This window comes from Sinocyclocheilus anshuiensis, unplaced genomic scaffold (genome assembly GCF_001515605.1).
Source record: "Sinocyclocheilus anshuiensis isolate Anshui unplaced genomic scaffold, SAMN03320099.WGS_v1.1 scaffold497, whole genome shotgun sequence".
Lineage (NCBI taxonomy): Eukaryota > Metazoa > Chordata > Actinopteri > Cypriniformes > Cyprinidae > Sinocyclocheilus > Sinocyclocheilus anshuiensis.
This window is the reverse complement of record NW_015540853.1, coordinates 81,127-99,408: the sequence shown is the minus strand read 5'-3', so window position 1 is coordinate 99,408 and position 18,282 is coordinate 81,127. Positions and strand designations below refer to the sequence as shown.

At 38.1% G+C, this 18,282-nt stretch overlaps 1 protein-coding gene across 1 annotated transcript in view; it reads right to left on the bottom strand.

Moving 5' to 3' along the window:
* LOC107687769 (sucrase-isomaltase, intestinal-like) overlaps positions 1–18,282 on the bottom strand; it is a 74,696-nt gene that overhangs the window by 48,527 nt on the left and 7,887 nt on the right. The window contains exons 3-9 of the mRNA XM_016485225.1: positions 5,203–5,294; positions 5,003–5,123; positions 4,583–4,692; positions 4,342–4,493; positions 3,587–3,758; positions 356–455; positions 106–215 (exon numbers count right to left, since the gene is read on the bottom strand). Coding sequence (XP_016340711.1) covers positions 106–215; positions 356–455; positions 3,587–3,758; positions 4,342–4,493; positions 4,583–4,692; positions 5,003–5,123; positions 5,203–5,294 — 857 coding nt within the window. The remainder of the gene's footprint in view (positions 1–105; positions 216–355; positions 456–3,586; positions 3,759–4,341; positions 4,494–4,582; positions 4,693–5,002; positions 5,124–5,202; positions 5,295–18,282) is intronic.

Genomic DNA, 18,282 nt, shown 5'->3' with positions numbered 1-18,282 from the left:
TATATATATAACATATATATAACATGAAAAAGCATTTCCAAGTGCTTATAATTTCGCCCACAATTGTCGCTGGTGTTTCTATTTATATTTGCCCACAACGCTAACCTGTGTGAACTCGTCCACCACTGCTTCTGGTGTGTCTCCAACCAGGATGTAGAAGTCCAAAACCCCTCCGATAGTCCGGTAGGTTATGGCAGCAGGCTGGATTGTCACCTCTGCACACAGACAAGAGCAGACAGACATAAACAACTAAAACTGCTCTCATTTGCTAAAAGTCAACAAAAGCAGCCATTCCAAACACAAAACAGACATCACAAGTTATCACATTGTGACTTTAGTCCACAGCAAAGCTTACCCATAGCATTGCTGTTCATGAGGAAAACACCAAAGGACTGGCCGCTCTCATTTTCAAGACATGTGAAATAGGGGTAGTGGCCGTACAGGTTGTGTGTGCCCTGGGGTGGAAAAGACATTAAGGTTTGTAATGGCAAATTTCAACCTATTAATCAGTTAATTAGACAGTTTGGGACATTTATGTCTCATCATATTTTAAGTATTATAAAAGTAAAAAACAAAACAAAACAAAAACAAAGTATTATAGAAGTTGTCAATTTGACACTATAATGCACTATAATTTAGGTCTTCTAACATCATGCAAAAATTATGTTGGCTTGACAAACTCAACTCAGTCATTCAGACTGTTCTGACAGACTTTTTCTAACTGATCCAACTTACGGTTTTTATTAAATTGACCATCAAAACTGCAAAAGTCCCATTGGCTTTCATTGAGGGGGTCAAAACTTTTGTACAATAAGACTTATAGATTATTTATGCTGCCTATCACTAGAATAGCTTAATGACTGTCCTAGGACATGCTAGCAACATGCTAGCAACATGCTAATTCATGCTATCAATGTGCCAGAACATGCTAACAACATGCTTATGCATGTTATCGGCATGCTAAACATGTTAAAACATGCGATCAACATCCTAAATATGTTAACAACGTTAAAAATGTTAACAACATGCTAATCCATGCCAAATGCTAGCAAAATGCTAAAACATGCTAGCATTATGTGTGCTAAAACATGCTATCAACATGCCAATTCATGCCGACAACATTCTTAAATATGTTAGCAACATGTTAATTCATGACATAAATGTGTTAAATCATGCAAGCAAAATGCTACTTCATTCTAACAATGTGGTAATACATGCTAAATCAAGTTCAAGTTCAAGTTCAAGTTGAGCTTTATTGTCATTCTGCTACATGTGGGGGCATACAGTGGAACGAAATGTCGTGCCTCACAGGACCACGGTGCTACATAAATACAGGCATACAACAATGAAGTAAAACAGTAAAACCTATGTTGTTCGCTGATGGCGATGTACAGCTCGCGAAGCGCGTCCTTAGCGTTTGCACATGGGGGGATGTAAACTGCGACAATAACAATGGCCGTGAACTCCCGCGGCAGATAGAACGGTCGACACTTCACAAACAAACTCCACCAGCGATGAACAATGTTTTGTCACTACCACAGCATGGTTACACCACTCTTTGTTGATGTACACACTCAAGCCACCCCCGCGAGTCTTACCAGACAGTGCTGTATGCTCGTGTGCCTCCACGCTTGCCGCGCTTCTGTCCCCTCTCACATCGCCGGCGGCGCCGTTTTGTGCGGGTAGCGTCAGTAGGCGAGGCCGCGGTCTCAGGGTTCGGCTTCAGCAGCAGACAGAGGCCTCATAGCTTCTCAGTAGTTACCGGCGAAAGCTGTTGTTTGTACTCACTGCCGATTTCCAGAAGGCTCTGTCGATCATAGATGTGTATCCGAGTGTTTATCTGATAATTTTGCGATAAGGTGAGACTGTTTGAAGACGAGGAAACGAGACTAACAGACATGAAAACACCGTTTTTGGGACCCGGAGTAGCCGCTGCGTCCAACCGCGCCGCCATCTTGGATTACTATCCAATGTGGATATAAATCATGTTAACAACATGGTGATTCATGTTAAACCATGCTATCGACATGCTAATTCATGTTAGCAAAGTGCTAGATCATATTACCAATGTGGTAAAACCTGTAGCAACATGCTATTCATGTTAACAAAATGCAAAAACATGATTATTCATGCTAAGAGCACTACATCCTTTTAACAATGCAAAAGATGCTGGCAAAATACTAATTAATGGAAGCAACAAGATAAAACATGTTAGCAACATGTTATTCATGTTAACAATGTGTGCTAAAACATGCTAGCAGAGTGTTAAATCATGCTAACAATGTGGTAAAACATGCTAATTTGTGCTAGCAACCTATTAATACGTGCTAGTTCATGCTAGCTGTTACGAAGTGCTCAAAGACTTAATCAGGTAATCAGGCAGAGAATCCAAAAACCAAGATAAAAGAAACCAGGAATAATTCTCAGAGATGCAGCATAACAAACTACAAAAGCTCACAGTGAACATCAGCGTGAACCAGGCTTTTATAGACAGAGCTAATGAGGCTAATGAGTAACACCTGTAGACAATAAGTGATGATGTCTTTAATGGAATGGCAATGAGCAATAGTGCAGGTGCCCTCTGGTGGACAACAAGGGCAACGCAATGTGCAAAAACGAAGCAGAAACCTCCTCCAGTTTCTCTTGAAGCCAATACAGAAGTGATTTAAACTGCAATTAATCGACTGGCCTCTAGGGACAGGCTCCAACAGAGAGCAGAATCTAATTGAGCCACATGTTAAAATGCCCAACTTCACAGCAGAAAAAAAAACATGTTTACAGCCTGGTACAAATTGTGGTTTTGGTCTATACAGCTAATTTTGCCCTTCATGACAACTGTGAGGGGGGCGAATCTATTTATTTTTTTTAACTCATTCATTAAAATTATATTAAGCCTTGAAGTTCTGCATAACTAAGGGCGTGGCCACTTTGAGTGACATGTGGATTCCCGCTGTTGTCAAGGTCATTAGTCATTAGTTGTCTGTTGTCTGTTAGCTCCACCCACGTCCCGCCTCTTTGCCCATTTTCAGTTATCCGGGAGTGATGCGCAACGGCCAGCTTGACCGCACTTTAGGTTTCAGATACGCTCTTCAGAAACCTACGGGTGATGTCACGACCACTACGTCCATATTTTTTACGGTCTATGGCAAAAACATGTTAATTCATGCTAGCATTGTTTATTCCTTTCTCTTTACACTTCATTATATTTAAAGCTTATGAAACTTTTAAACTTTGTCAAGCCAATATCAAAATTTGTCTACAAACTTTTCAATTTAGTTGATTATTCACTGAAAATGTTGAAATCCACCCTAGATCTCCTCAGAAAAGTAGTGCTAATCAGTGAGTTGTTCTAATCGATTCATTCATAAATCAGACTGATCCTTCTTGAGTTCGATGCACTGACTCAGTGATCCGGTCTTGCCAGCTATCAGTGAATAATGACTTGAATTTCAGTCAAATTACTTCTTTTATGATGCTTTTGGCCAAGATATTCTTTAAAAACGTACCTAAAACTTTGTATTTCACTGTCATACTGCTTTGGAATAGTACAAATGTTTGTGCAAATGATCTGAATGTTATGACTCACGCCATTGGGAAAAGAATCTCTTGTGAAGATAGGCCAGGTCCTCCAGTTGGTGTCATGGCGGAAGGTCTGATGGACGTGTTCTCCGAGTCCATAAATATTGTGAGAGGGGAGTTTAGCCGAGAGTTGAAGGTACTGATCCGCAAAAACCAGCGGCCCAATGGTTGTGTCAAACCTGACAGAGCAAGAGAGGAAGGGATTTTGTCATTAAACCTGTCAAGAACATATCCATTGACCCTTCAAGCATGTCCTCAAATATAGAGGGGTCAAAAAACAGTGAAAATGCACACCCAAACCACATGAATAAAGGATGAATACTGATAGACGGCTCATCAAAAAGATCATCTTCCTATTTGTGAAGCCACAGCTAAACTGATAGCTAAGAAACGTTCTGTAACACATGCATCGTCTCATTTTAAAAATAACCTCACTACAGATGAGATTAATGAGCATATTATATAGATACATTCCTTATGACATCAATTCACTATTAAAAGCATTATTATTAGGCTTTTGGGTCAGGCTTTTTATCAGATAAAAGATTACTAAATTGTTTTGCAACACACATACTGTACGGACCTGACTACGGTCATGTAAAGGGAAATGACTCGAGGAAAAACAACAGTTTAAACAGCATTTTCTTCATAATGTGGCAAATCGTTGTATTCTTTGGAAATAAGGTCTATTTCTCACTGGGTAGTTATTCTATTGAGAGCTGTTTTAATACAAACAACATCCATAAGAAATCAGCGTCTCACAGGAGTTTTTCAGGAGATGTTCTCCAAACTTTCAGTCCAAAGGGTTTCTGGATCAGCTCCAGTCTATATTTGAGGGGTCCGGTGGGAGGGCTGGAAGGCGCTTGCACATGCTCGTGAGGAACCTCAAACCTGGCTTGGTTTGCATCTGTGATCTGGAAGACAAAGAGAACATTGCACGCCATTATAGACGTGTTCGCATTGACACGATGCCTCTGCTATTTGTGTCAGTTTTTAAACAAACCTTAAATCGAAGACGGTTTTCAGTCTGCATTTCAGCGTAGAAGATCAACTCTTTAATGTCAGCTCCAAATAGAGATGGAGCATCCATTCTTGTCAGCCTGGCCTCAATATCTACAGCAAAACAAACGTTTTCCATGAGGTCTCTAATAGCTAGATCAGGGGTGTCCAATTCTGCTCCTGGAGGGCCACTGTCCTGCAAAGTTTAGCTAAACCTCCAATTAAACAAACCTGAAGCAGATAATCAAGGTATTACAAGACATACTAGAAACTTCCAGGCAGGTGTGTTGAGGCAAGTTGGAGCTAAACTGTGCAGGACACTTGGCCCTCCAGGACACCTCTGTGATACATGGTCAAATATAAACTTTTACAATGGAAAGAAGATTTGTAATTTTTTTAGATTCTAGGTTCAGACTGAACTCACGTGTGCTGTCAGGCTGGCTTTCGCTGACCACGCTGTAGCCGTGGTTTTTGGAGAAGAAGCACCAGGGGACGTTAGCCTCATCCACAGGGCTCCAGCAGCAAGCTCTTTCCAAGCATTTTTGCTGTAAGGACGCGCAGTACAATTTAGCAAAGCATGTTGGGAGTTTGTATGGAATGCAGGCCATATCTACTGTGGCTTACCTCGGAAGCGTCGGGATGTGGGAAGCAGTCCACTCTCTCGCCGTATGGAATGCTGGGACATTCTGGAGCAACGTTTTGAACTGATACTGAATCTGAAGTTGGGGACAAAGAGACAAATGACCACTGTGATATAATTTAAAAGAGAGAGAGAGAGAGAGGAAGGGAGAAGGAGAGAGACATTGACATTTATATATCTTTATTTATTCAAAATTATTGTTTTTTTTTTGTTTGTTTACATGTTGTTTTACATCAATTCTACACAAACATTTAATTACCTACCACCAAATTTAAAAATTAAGAATTAGGTTTTCCTCATGATCCATAGTACACAACACATCACTTAAACCCCATGTTTCCATAAAACAAGCCAGATTTTTAGTCAGTTTAAAATACACAAATTCTGCTCTAATCCTTGAAGTCACAAAAGCTCTTAATATTATATCTGGGTCTACCAAAGCTTCTTCATTTATCTTTTTTTTTCCTTGTTACCCATATTGCCATTTTGGTTTCCGCTATTAAAAAATTTATTATCCCAATTCTTCTCTTATCTGAAGCCTTATAATTCGGCCCAAAAATGAAAATATTATCATTGAACTCTTCACCTAGTTTTTCAATCCAGTTTTCTAATATCTGAAATACACCTCTCAATCTAGAACAAAATAAGTACAGGTGATCAACAGATTCCTCTAAATCACAAAAGGGACACTTCTTTTCTACAGTGGGATCGATATGTGCCACGTGTCTGTTTGTAGCTACTGCCCAATGTATAATTCTCCACTGTAGATCTGCAGTTCGTTTTTCAATGGGAGATTTATACAATGACCTCCAGCACCTTCTAGGAGAAGAGTTTGGCCCCAACACATCTGACCACTTTGTTTCTCTACATTCCCTCAGAATTGACTGGTGAGCAACTTTTAGACACGTCAAATACAATGTTTTCTTTGAAGCTTCTTTGAAACCATGTCTGGAGTCCTAAAAGTCTGAAACCATGTATCTCTGGAGTCCTAAAAGAGAGGATTGATTCCTCTTGTGGTTCTTCTTCCACCAAAGCCGAAACATTGAGTTCAGGAAAAAACTCCTCTTTTATCTCTTTCTCTTCGTTCAAATCATCTTCTATTAATTTCCGACGATGAATAGAAGGAAAAAATGAAAAAATCTCATCCATTATGTGTTTCATGAATCTGACGGACTTGATTCCTGTCAGATTACACATTTCTTCTGGGCTTTTCCACTCATCATAATGTTTTAAGTCCATTATCCTTGTGCATCCAGCTCTTGCCCTTACTTTCTGAAGGCTTTTTGAATTAAGCACCTTTACTTGAAGTAAGGGATTATTCAAAAGAGGCTCTTTGTTTATCCAGGACTCAGAAAAAGGCAAGTCTCTCTTCACTTGAAAAATTGAAGTCCATGTTCTCAGCATAGTTTTATAAAAAGCAGATGTTTCTTTTAAGTCCATTTCTGTTAAATTAATTAAAAACAAATGTAAATCATATTTAAAAACATCAACTTTGTGTAACAGGGTTTTAGCAGTTTCAGTCCAGCACCTATTCGAGTACAGCAACTTTTGTGCTGCCTGCAGCCTGAAAGTCTTGATTCTGCTTTTAATATCTATTAATCCTTGTCCACCTTCATTTACTCGTAAGAAAAGAATGGCAGCTTTAGTCCAGTGTTGTCCAGTCCAAAAAAAAAATCCACTAATCTTTTTTGTAATTCATGGACAATATCATCTGGTGGATCCAGGACATTAATTTTGTGCCACAGTGCTGAAGCTGCTAAATTATTTGTGACCAAAACTCTTCCTCTATAGGATAACTGTGGTAGCACCCATGACCACTTAGACAACCAGCTACACATCTTCTCCACCATTCCTTCCCGATTTTTCATCTTAAATGTTTCAGTCCCTAAATAAACCCCTAAACATTTCAGCCCCTCTTGACTCCACTTAACACCACCTGGGAGCTCTGGTGGATTTTCATTTAGCTTTTGTCCACAATAAAATCCTTCACACTTTTCCCAATTCATTCTTGCAGTCGATGCATTTTCATAAATGTTTGCCATTTTTGCAATCGACCAAGAAAAAGCGTTTGACAGAGTTAGTAATTTTTATTTGTTTAAAACGCTTGAAGCTTTTGGGGTTGTTATAATGATGTTTTTGAATCATCGCTCCGGCCTGACAGGGCATCATCACAATATGGTAAGGGGCGTAACATTTCCGTCACATGCTTGAGGTATTCGGCCAATCACAACGCACTGGATAGCTGGCCAATCACAGCACACCTCGCTTTTTTAGAACGATGAGCTTTGTAAAAATTGACACGTTTCAGAAAGGCGGGGCATAGAGGAGAAACAATAATGTACAGTATGTGGAAAATAATGTGTTTTTTTAACCTTAAACCGCATAAACACATTTCATTACACCAAATACACAAAATAATGTTCTTTTTAGCAGCATTATATGACCCCTTTAATAGGTCTTTCAACAGAAACCCCTTGTAATGTTTTCCTTAACTTACAAAGTAGGGGTTCAATGGCCAATGAATACAACATCCCTGATAACAGGCATTCTTGTCTAATTCCTCTCAACACTGGAATAGGCCGACTGAGCCCACCCCCCACTTTCAACATTGCAGATGCATCATTATACAACATTTTAGTCCATGAAATGAAACTCTGACCAACCCCAAAAGCTTCAGGCGTTTTAAACAAATAAAAATGACTAACTTTGTCAAACGCTTTTTCTTGGTCGATTGCAAAAATGCCCAAATTTTCACCGTTCAAACTTGCAATGTCTATTATGTCTCTTACAAGAAACAGATTGTCCATTATTGTTCTGTTGGGTATACAATATGTTTGATATTCATTGACCATACATTCTAAAAAGGGTTTCAATCTATTAGAAAGGCATTTTGCCAAAATTTTATAGTCAGTGCATAAAACAGCCACAGGTCTCCAATTTTTCAACAAACCAAGATCACCATTTTTAGGTAACAAATATAAAACCGCTCTTTTACAACTAGTAGGCAATTCATGTTGTTGATAGCAAAAATTAAAAACTTCATATAAATCATCTTTCAGAAGGTTCCAAAATTGTTTAAAAAAACTCATCCGGATGTCCATCTATACCAGGTGCTTTTCTGGTTGAAAGTTTTTGAACAGCATCAGACAGTTCTTTTAACTGGAGGCCAGAGTCAAGCCGTTTACTCTGTTCATCAGAGAGTTTCAGTAAGTCTTTATGTAACTCCTCAATGCATTCGACGTCACATTGTCCTTCTCCAAATAAATCCATATAGAATTTTTCTCATTTCTTTAAGATCTGAAATCACATTCCCATTTACATCTTTCAAATGCATCATTGTTGTTTGTTCTTCTCCATTCTGCTCTAAATTAAAAAAGAAGGAAGGAACTTGGTGCATCCATTTCTCTCAAAAATGCAAAGCGAGCTCTAATTAAAGCACCCTTTGCTTTTTCATGAAATAATGAGGCTAAAGCTTTTTTTTTCTTCCAGCTTCCCAAGTGTCACAACATCTCCAACACTTAACTCTCCTTCAATCTGCTTTATCTCTTTTTCTAGTTCAAAAACAGTCTTTTTGATCCTACCATTTGTATTATATATATAATTTTGACAAAATATTCTAATTTGTGCTTTTCCTATATCCCACCACTGAACAATATCATCATAGTTATTTTTTTGTTTTTTTCCACTCACTCCAAAATACATTACATTTTTCACAAAAAAGCACATCTTGTAAAAATTTCACGTTAAAGTGCCAATAATAGCTATGACTTTGTGACTTCTTTACATTTATTTCAATTGTACATAAATGATTATCAGAGAACCCATTTGGACAAATTGTAGATTTTAAAATTCTATTACTTTTATCCTTATTAATATAAAATCTGTCTAACCTAGCAGTACTAATATGATCATGAGAAACCTTTACCCATGTATACTGTTTAACTGTAGGGTATTGTAGTCTCCATACATCAATTAAATTAGAATTACTAATAACATTATGTAAAAATTTGGCAGAAGAGGGATGAGGTTCTTCTCCATTTCTATCTAAAGTAAAATTTACTGTACAGTTCCAGTCACCCCCCAAAATCAACCATACATTTTCATCATAATTTTGTTTTAAAAACTCGTGTAACATTTTAAAAGTTTGTATCCTCTCTGCACCAGTATTTGGTGCATAAATATTAATAAAAACAAAAGTAGAGCCATTTATAATTGTTTGAACAGCCAAAATTCTACCTCTTTCTATTTCATTGACAGACACAGTGGTTATATTAATCATCTTTGAAAATAAAATAGCAACTCCTCCACTAACATTTGTACCATGACTCGTAAATAAATCACTTCTCCACACCATTGTCCATTCCACTTAATTCTTTACATCACTATGCGTCTCCTGTACAAACGTTAAATCAATACTCTTATTTTGTATGTATTCATTTAAACTTGCTCTTTTCCTGCTATTTCTACCCCCATTAATGTCAATGGAGCCTATTCTAAAGCTCTCCATGAAAGAAGACAGAAAAAGGAAAAATAAAGAGGACAAGACAAAAAGGGACAGATAATTCACCCCTTGTGATTCCTTCATAAATAATCTATAAGGAGTTTTCAATAACTTTTTCTTTTCTCAGGTTTGTTACCATTTATTTCAAACGGAATCTTTTCCTTCTACTTAACTCTTCATAACTGACAGTCTTTTGTATCCTGATCACTGAAGCCAAAATCGTTTTCACATAAGGAAAAAATTATTTAACTTCTACTTTTCTTCCAAAGGTTACATCAAGGAAATCGTTAATCACTTTTACAGTATATAACTGATCTTCATCATAGTTGGAGGGAATATCTGACATTTCAGAAAGACAATCATTATCAGCCATCTCTTCAGTCACATCAGTACTTTCAGAGAGCTGAGACAGAGATATATTATCGATTTGATTCTCAACAGTGTCTACATCAGGTCTGTCCAAACTCGGTCCTGGAGGGCCGGTGTCCTGCAGAGTTTAGCTCCAACTTGCCTCAACACACCTGACTGGAAGTTTCTATGCCTAGTAAGAGCTTGATTAGCTGGTTCAGGTATGTTTAATTAGGGTTGGAGCTAAACTCTGCAGGACACCGGCCCTCCAGGACCGAGTTTGGACAGCCCTGGTCTACATCAATATTATCAGAAGTCTCAAAATGAGATTTTTTAACATCACTTGTTCCTGCCTCTTCACAATTCATCCTTTTATTTTCTCCATCACAATTTTTTTCCCTTTTTTTCCCCTAATTTCTTTTCACTCTATTCCTTCTGTCCTATATCTTCAGTAGATTCACTTTGTTCATGAGTACTCAGTTTTATTATTTGCACTCTGATCTTTGTCAGTTCCATTTTCTATCTTTATTTATTTACTTTTATCTGCATTCTCCAGCGACCGCATGTTCACCTTCATTTGCTTTGTTGGTATTTTCTTCTGTTTGTGTTTTATGCGGGCATTCCATTTTTTTATGTCCAATATTACCGCACTCAAAGCATTTCAAATGATTGGTACTCGCATAGATCATATATGATTTGTCTTCATGTTTAACCCGAAAAGAGATATCTAGCATCGGTGATTCTAAAACCATAAACAACTGCCGCCTAAAAGACAACACATGTTTTAGGGCTTCATTTTTACACCCGAGTGTAATTAATGTCATTACACTTACTATTTTCCCAAACCTATGCAGTTCATTTTCAATGCATGCATTAGGTATATATGGTGGACAATTAGAAATGTTCACCCTTGTCGACTGCGATACCAACGGTGAAACAGTAACAAATGCTCCACTTACCCAAACGCCGCTCACTCACAAAACTTTGATCCTTTAGAAAAACCACCACGGCCTTGTTCATTTTGGATGCGGATACAATATGTTCAAATCCTGTTTGTTCTCCAATCGCCACAAGCACGTCCTCGACCGTCGCACTGGCATCAGGCACGCACCTGACTCCATCCCAGTCCTCCGCCACGAGGCCAAAAAACTTCTACCTAGCGACCTATTACTCCTCAAAAATTCTGAAATATTTAAATTAACCCTATAACTATAGCCTACATAAACATTTAGAAAGAAAAAAAAGACAAAAATAAACAAGAATAGTAAAGAAAATTACCCCCCCAGAAAACGCTCCTCTCACCAGTGAGATGCTCACATTCCCCAAACTCCCAGCATGCACCGAGAGAGAGAGAGAGAGAGAGAGAGAACTATATATTTTTATAAGTTTCTTTACTAAAAACAAATGAAATACACTTGTGAACTCCTTGCTTAACCCTTTAACTGTCACCATCCCACTAGAGAGACATTTGCCATTATGAAGTGAAGTGAAGTGAAGTGACATGTGGCCAAGTATGGTTACCCATACTCGGAATTAGTGCTCTGCATTTAACCAATCCTAAGTGCACACACACATCAGTGAACACACACACACCGTGAACACACACCCGGAGCAGTGGGCAGCCATTTATGCTGCGGCGCCCAGGAGGAAGAGGGCGCTGTACATTCACTCCCCCCACCTACAATTCCTGCTGGATCTGAGACTCGAACTCGCAACCTTTGGGTTACGAGTCCGACTCTCTAACCATTAGGCCATGATATCTTATTAAACCTAAAGTGATATTGACAAACTATATATTATTTGAAAGATTACACATTGTAGTTTTCAGATTTGTAGTTTTCAGATTTTTAAGACAAATGACAGAGGAACAGTAATTTATCCATTTTAATCTAACAATATTTTCAGACTCATAAGGAATGTTCAGACATTTATTTTGAAATAGCAATTCATTTTTTTTTTTTTTTGCATGTCTTTTATGTGTTTGCTAGAGGATGAATTCAAACCTAATACTGCCATTCTGCCCATACTTCTGAATAGGATGTCAGTTTCATAAATTATGGAAATATATGGTTCAGGTCACTAAAACCATAGGCTATATAGAAATAGAAGAGTCCTTATGTGGTCACCAATGGAGCCTAGATGGTCTCTAGTAGAAAAGTTTGGTACTGCCCGAAACAAAATCTTACTGAAAGCTAAATTTTTTAGATATTGTTACATGTGTATGTATGTGTGTTGATTTTATTTAGTTATTTGCGCAGGAAAAGGCTATTACTTTTGTGTTGTGCTTAATTTGTGCAGATTCCTTACAGCTGCGGACCATTATGGTGTGCTTAAGAGAAGCCAAGCTGCCACATTTCGGCAGCGGAACTTGAGCGGCCGTCCTGACACGGAGCTGCGCTCTTTGTTGTGTTTTCCTTTTATTTCCCTGACTATATTTCTCCCACACTTTGTTAATATTATGTTATCTTAATAAATTCTAGTGATGGGAAACCGAGGCTTTCTGAACCATTTGAGGCTTTCATCAAATTGTGCTGAAAAACGGTTCATTACTCGAAGCTTTTTAGCACAGTGCGCATTAGCGACATCTGGTGGTCAGACTCGGTCTATCCAGCCTATCTAACGAAACATCGCTGAGCAGAGGATGGTTTGAAAAAGTGTGTGCCAACTCGTGTCATGCGTAATCCGGTCAATGGATTCACATATTGATCAATAATATAAAATATACAAGTGTGTGATTATAATTAATAATTGACGTGAGTAGTAGCAAAAATATTTTGGGTGAGCTTTTTGGGGTCTCTGAGACCCCAGCTAGAACATGATAAAATGCAATAGAGGTGTGACGTGCATTCAGTTTCTGTCTGGTGTTGAGGTTATTCTAAACTATTCTACTGAATCCCAAATAAGTGTACACACACACACACACAACCAAGTCAATGTAAAGTCAAATACAAGAGTCATGCGAAGCGCTGATTTTTTTCAAACCAGCTGTCCCGATCTACCGATATTGCATGATGTTCGAAGCTTCAAACGTCATCAATCACGTGGTATTGTCATTTCGATACAAGCATCGGCACAGTGTGTGATACAATAGTGCTTTGAAAACTGCGTCGGAGCATCAGAGCCTCCGAATCAATCGTCCCATCATTAATAAATTCCCCTAATTGACTGAGCCTTTGTGTCATCCCTCTTTTATGTTATGGCAGCGGCTGTAACATATTTGGGGGCTCGTCTAAAAAAAAAAAAAAAAGATTTGTTTTTATTTTTGTTGTTTAGTGTGGGAGGAAAGATGTGTATGGCCGTCTTGTTTTTGGTTGTGATTGTTTGGATTTTTTTTTTTTGTCTGTGAGTAACTTCTGGCGTCCCAAGTGAGTATTTGCCCTATTTTTGTAGTCGCCGGGTAGGTTTGAACCTGCCACTTTGTTATTTTGCCTTTTTTATTTTTGGTGGTTATTCGGAGTGGGGGTACACTTCAGTTTGCTTGCAGCTGATCTTGGCAATGGGATCGGAGCGCAGGTGTTCTTGATTTCAGTGTTTAAAGTTGCCTCGAGCCCCTAACGCCACTGAAGACTAGGGAATTAACTTAATGTTTAAATGGGGTAAATACATGTGTGTTTTGGGATCGTTTTTGGTTATTCATTGTAATCTTTTATAAAATGAAATTGGTAATTTGTTAATTCCGCTCTTAATTTGTATCATTTGTCGTATAACGGCCAAATTTAGTTTGTTCTGCTTAGTTAGTCAGGTGAATTGAGGATTCATGTAAATGATTTAATGGTTTAATTTAGTTCGGAATGTTTTGTGTGAACATTGTTAAAACCATTATTTCGTTATTTTTTGTGTGTAGGAGTTCAGTGTGTCGTAATGACTTCGGTAGTTGATGCATTTCGGGAGTCTCCTTCGGAAGAACTGCTTTCTTCGTATACAAAGGAGCAGTTATTGCAAATTGCAGAGTCCTATAAAATTGAAATCGATCCTAGGTATAGGACTTTGAAGGAAACTTTGCAAAACGTCCTTAAAGGTAGTCTGGTTGAGTTGGGCGTTTTACAAATGCCATTAGAAAATGCCAGTGTTTTGGAGGAAGTGGCTGTTCCTTCAGTAAGTGGAAACGCTACTCGATTAAGAGAATTGGCACTTAAAGAAAAATAATTAGATTTGGAGAGTGCCAAATTAGAGTTGCGAAAGCGTGAACTTGATCATCAGTTTCCTCTGAAACGAATGGAGTTAGAGATGAGCACTAAGACGGCTCTCACCGCCTCTGATGAGTTTGATGTTGGCCGAAATCGGAGGATGGTCCCTCTTTTCTGTGAAAAGGATGTTGAGAAATAGTTTTGTCATTTCAAAAGAGTTGCAGTTTCTTTAAAGTGGCCTGAAAGTGTTTGGTTGTTGCTCTTGCAATGTGTGATTTCCGGTAAGGCGCAAGAGGTATATTACAAGTTAGTCCCGGAGGCATATAGACCGTGTTTTAGACACTACACGAAATTTCCGAAACAGACTTGTTAATGTTGTTCAACAGATGTTGAGTTTGCGCGTGCAAAGGAAATTTTGTTTGATCGTTGGTGCGTGTCTCAAAAAGCTGAGAGTAGAGAGCAAGTTAGAAAATTAATTCTTATGGAAGAAGTTTTAAGTTGTGTACCTTCTGCTCTTGCTATGTATATAAACGAGCAAAAAGCAGACACGCTCCACAAGGCTGCTACTTTGACCGATGACTTCTTTTTAACGCATAAAGTCACGTTCCAAGAGAAACCAGAGACAACGTGGTACTGTAGCTGATGCATTGTCCCGGATGGGATAGGCGTGTGTGTGAGGTTTTTTCTTGGGTGATGGTTCACTTTTGGGGATGAAGGTGTTACATGTGTATGTATATGTGTTGATTTTATTTAGTTATTTGCCTGCCCTCTAGGGGTAGGAAAAGGCTATTACTTTTGTGTTGTGCTTAATTTGTGCAGATTCCTTTCAGCTGTGGACCATTATGGTGTTCTTCAGAGAAGCCATGCTGCCACATTTCGGCGGTGGAACTTGAGCGGCTGTCCTGACATGGAGCTGGGCTTTTTATTTCCCTGACTATATTTCTCCCACACTTTGTTAATATTATGTTATCTTAATAAATTCCCCTAACTGACTGAGCCTTTGTGTCATCCCTCTTTTATGTTATGGCAGCGGCTGTAACAGATATCAACCTAAAATTTGAATCACAACGTGATTAGACTTTAGATTTTTGCTTTGATTTTCTTGCAGTTTTAGAGTTTTACATGTTCCTAAACTAGAACTACAATAATATTTTTTTTTTCACTTCTAAAATAATCTGCAAAGTGTCCCCTTTATAAAGAGACCAAACTTAAGTCTGTGCTCTAAAGCATTCAAGGTTTTAAACCATTTAAATTGGGGTATGTTCCACATAAATAGGACTGACAGTTAAGGGGTTAAACCCTTAACTGTTGTACAATTTCTAGTGATCATACACCTGCTAGAATTCTTCAAATGTATATACTACATTATCAGACAGATATTATTTTGTAATCATTGACCAGAATGTAATCTGATATAATCATATATCAAACACTACCACATTTATCCAAGTAACCTGCTACATACAATGTTTTCCAGAAATCTATTTGTTTGTTTTGTAACCTGATCTCCATTAGTACCCTGTACCCCTAAAACAAGTTCAGCTGTAACCTGACAGACTCCCCCCATCAATAGTCATGTGAGCCTGTCCCACGCTCAATTTGTTCCCTTTAAACCTGACCCAGGTTTGAGTACCACTTGAAGAGGGGTAGCTAGGACCGGGTGGGGTTACATTGGTGCTGTGTCCTGGATAGGAGTGAGGTTTAAGGGGATGAATTTAATGGAAGACAGCTGGTAGAAAGCTGTGCAGGTAAACCTCAAGAGGCGCACTAGTGACAGTCGTGAGAGACTGTGGTCTGTGGCCCCCCTCCCATGCGGCGAACTGGGTTCGATTCACGCTTGGAGCAGGGATGTTAGGACCTGGAGGGATTACATAGGGGCTGTGACTCAGAGAAAAGGTTATTTTTTATGTAAACATAATGAGTTAAACAGACGTCTCTGTCTCTTGCGCCTCATCTGCTTTTTCATTTCTCACGCCGCATTTTAAAACATAGTGTCAAGTCAAAGTTCAACTTATAAAAACAGGCACACTATCAAGGAGGCTAAAGTCTGAACTCTGAAGTCCCTGCACTCTTTTCCATTTTATTAGCATTTTTAAAAGCACAAACGTGTATGGTCATTTAGCTCACTGCAGTTTTAAAGCCCTCATTATCTGGCCAGTCTGTACGACTGTCAGCCAGCAGGTTTCAGTAAACCGATGCTGAATCAAAGAGTTGATAAAGGTAATAATAAATGTTCAGTGAAATTGAAGACGTGCATAATACCCATGTACACTTTACAATGTGACCTTGTAAAAACATACAGTGGGTACGGAAAGCAAATGGCTGCAATATAACAAAGAGTGAAAAATTTAAGGGGGTCTGAATACTTTCCGTACCCACTGTATAGCTTTCTTGCCCCAATGACAGATATTTTTTTATGTTTTAAAAGATATATATTTTAAAACTGTATAAAGTAAAATATCTAGCTTCCGGCAGACCACCTTCATATTCCATATTTTTGCTTTTTAAAGTGTTAAATATGGATAGTGTTCTTACAAAAACCCATCGATTTGCTTCAGAAGGCCTTTATTAACCCCCTGGAGCCATGAGGAGCAGTTTTATTATCAATGGATGGACTTTTTTGAGCTTCAAAACCTCATCTCACATTCACTGCTATTATAAAGCCTTGAAGAGCCAGGATAAATTTTAAAATAACTCTGATTATGTTCGTCTGAAAGAAGAAAGTCATATACACCTATAGGATGGCTTGAGGGTGAGTTAATCATGGGGTAATTTTCATTTTTGGGTGAACTGTCCCTTTAAGCACCTGATTATTGTCGAAAGACCCTGACCCTTTTTGATGAATCACTGGTGTTATAAATATCAAATAATATAGATTTTAATATACATTTTTGTGCTTTGCTTGCCCCAGCCTAGTGGTGGTGAAAAAGAGAAAAGGTTGTTTTGATGTAAACATAATGCGTTAAACAGATGTCACTGACTGTCGCGCCTCATCTGCTTTTTTAGTTTCTCGTGCCGTGTTTTAAAACATTGTGTCAAGTCAAAGTTCACCATTTAAAAACACATCTCGACACCCTGTGCTCTTTTCCATTTAGTTCACATTTTAAAAAGCACAAATGTTTTCACTCATTTAGCTCACTGCAGTTTTAAAGCCCTCATTCATTTCCAGTCTGAAGATACGACTATCAGCCAGCAGGTTTCAGTAAACCAATGCTGAATCAAAGAGCTGATAAAGGTAATAATAAAGGTTCAGTGAAATTGATGATGTGCTTAATAACCATGCACACTTTACAATGTGACCTTGTAAATGTATAGTTTTAAGGTAAAATGGAAAATTAAATCTAATGCAATAAATGCACAATATTGAAGTTACTGATGCACTTGAAAAAACTATTTCTTAGCAACCCCTTTGAGCTGTTAAACACCCCCAAGAACAAAGTCCTGTCAGGAAAATAGACTTAAAAGGGAGAAAAATATTGTTTTTTTTTCTTGCCCCAATGACAGATTTATGTTTTAAACAAAAACTCACTTCCCTTTGACACCTTTTTCAGAAAACAAGACTTAATATCCTCTCTATAAGACTAATTGTATGGAAGCGCATTTCCACCACTTAAGAAAAAAAGTAATTCCTTAAAAAGTCAAAATTATGACATACTTAAGTCATAATTATGAGATAAAACGTTGAAATTATGACTAAAAAGTCGAAATTATGAGATAAAAAAGTCAAAATTGTGACTTGACTTAAGATGAAATTGTCTATGACTTTATAAACACATTGGTCACAGGAAACTTAAATGAGTTTAGTTTAAACACAGATAGCAACGTGTGCTGTTCAGGTCTCACCTGCGCTATCAACACGTGATGATGGCATAAATGACAGCATAAAGCACTCACATTGATTAAAGAGTGACTAGTTTGTCCACGTATTGTTTTTTTTCTCTCTCTCATCGCTCTTGTTGTAATGTATTGGGAAGCCAGAATTTGTATTCATCAACAGAAACATGCATTAGCTGAACTCTAACAAACCATATTACAGATGCATTGTCAGATTTAAGTTGAACCGCGGTCCTAGTGTATGCCGAACCGTG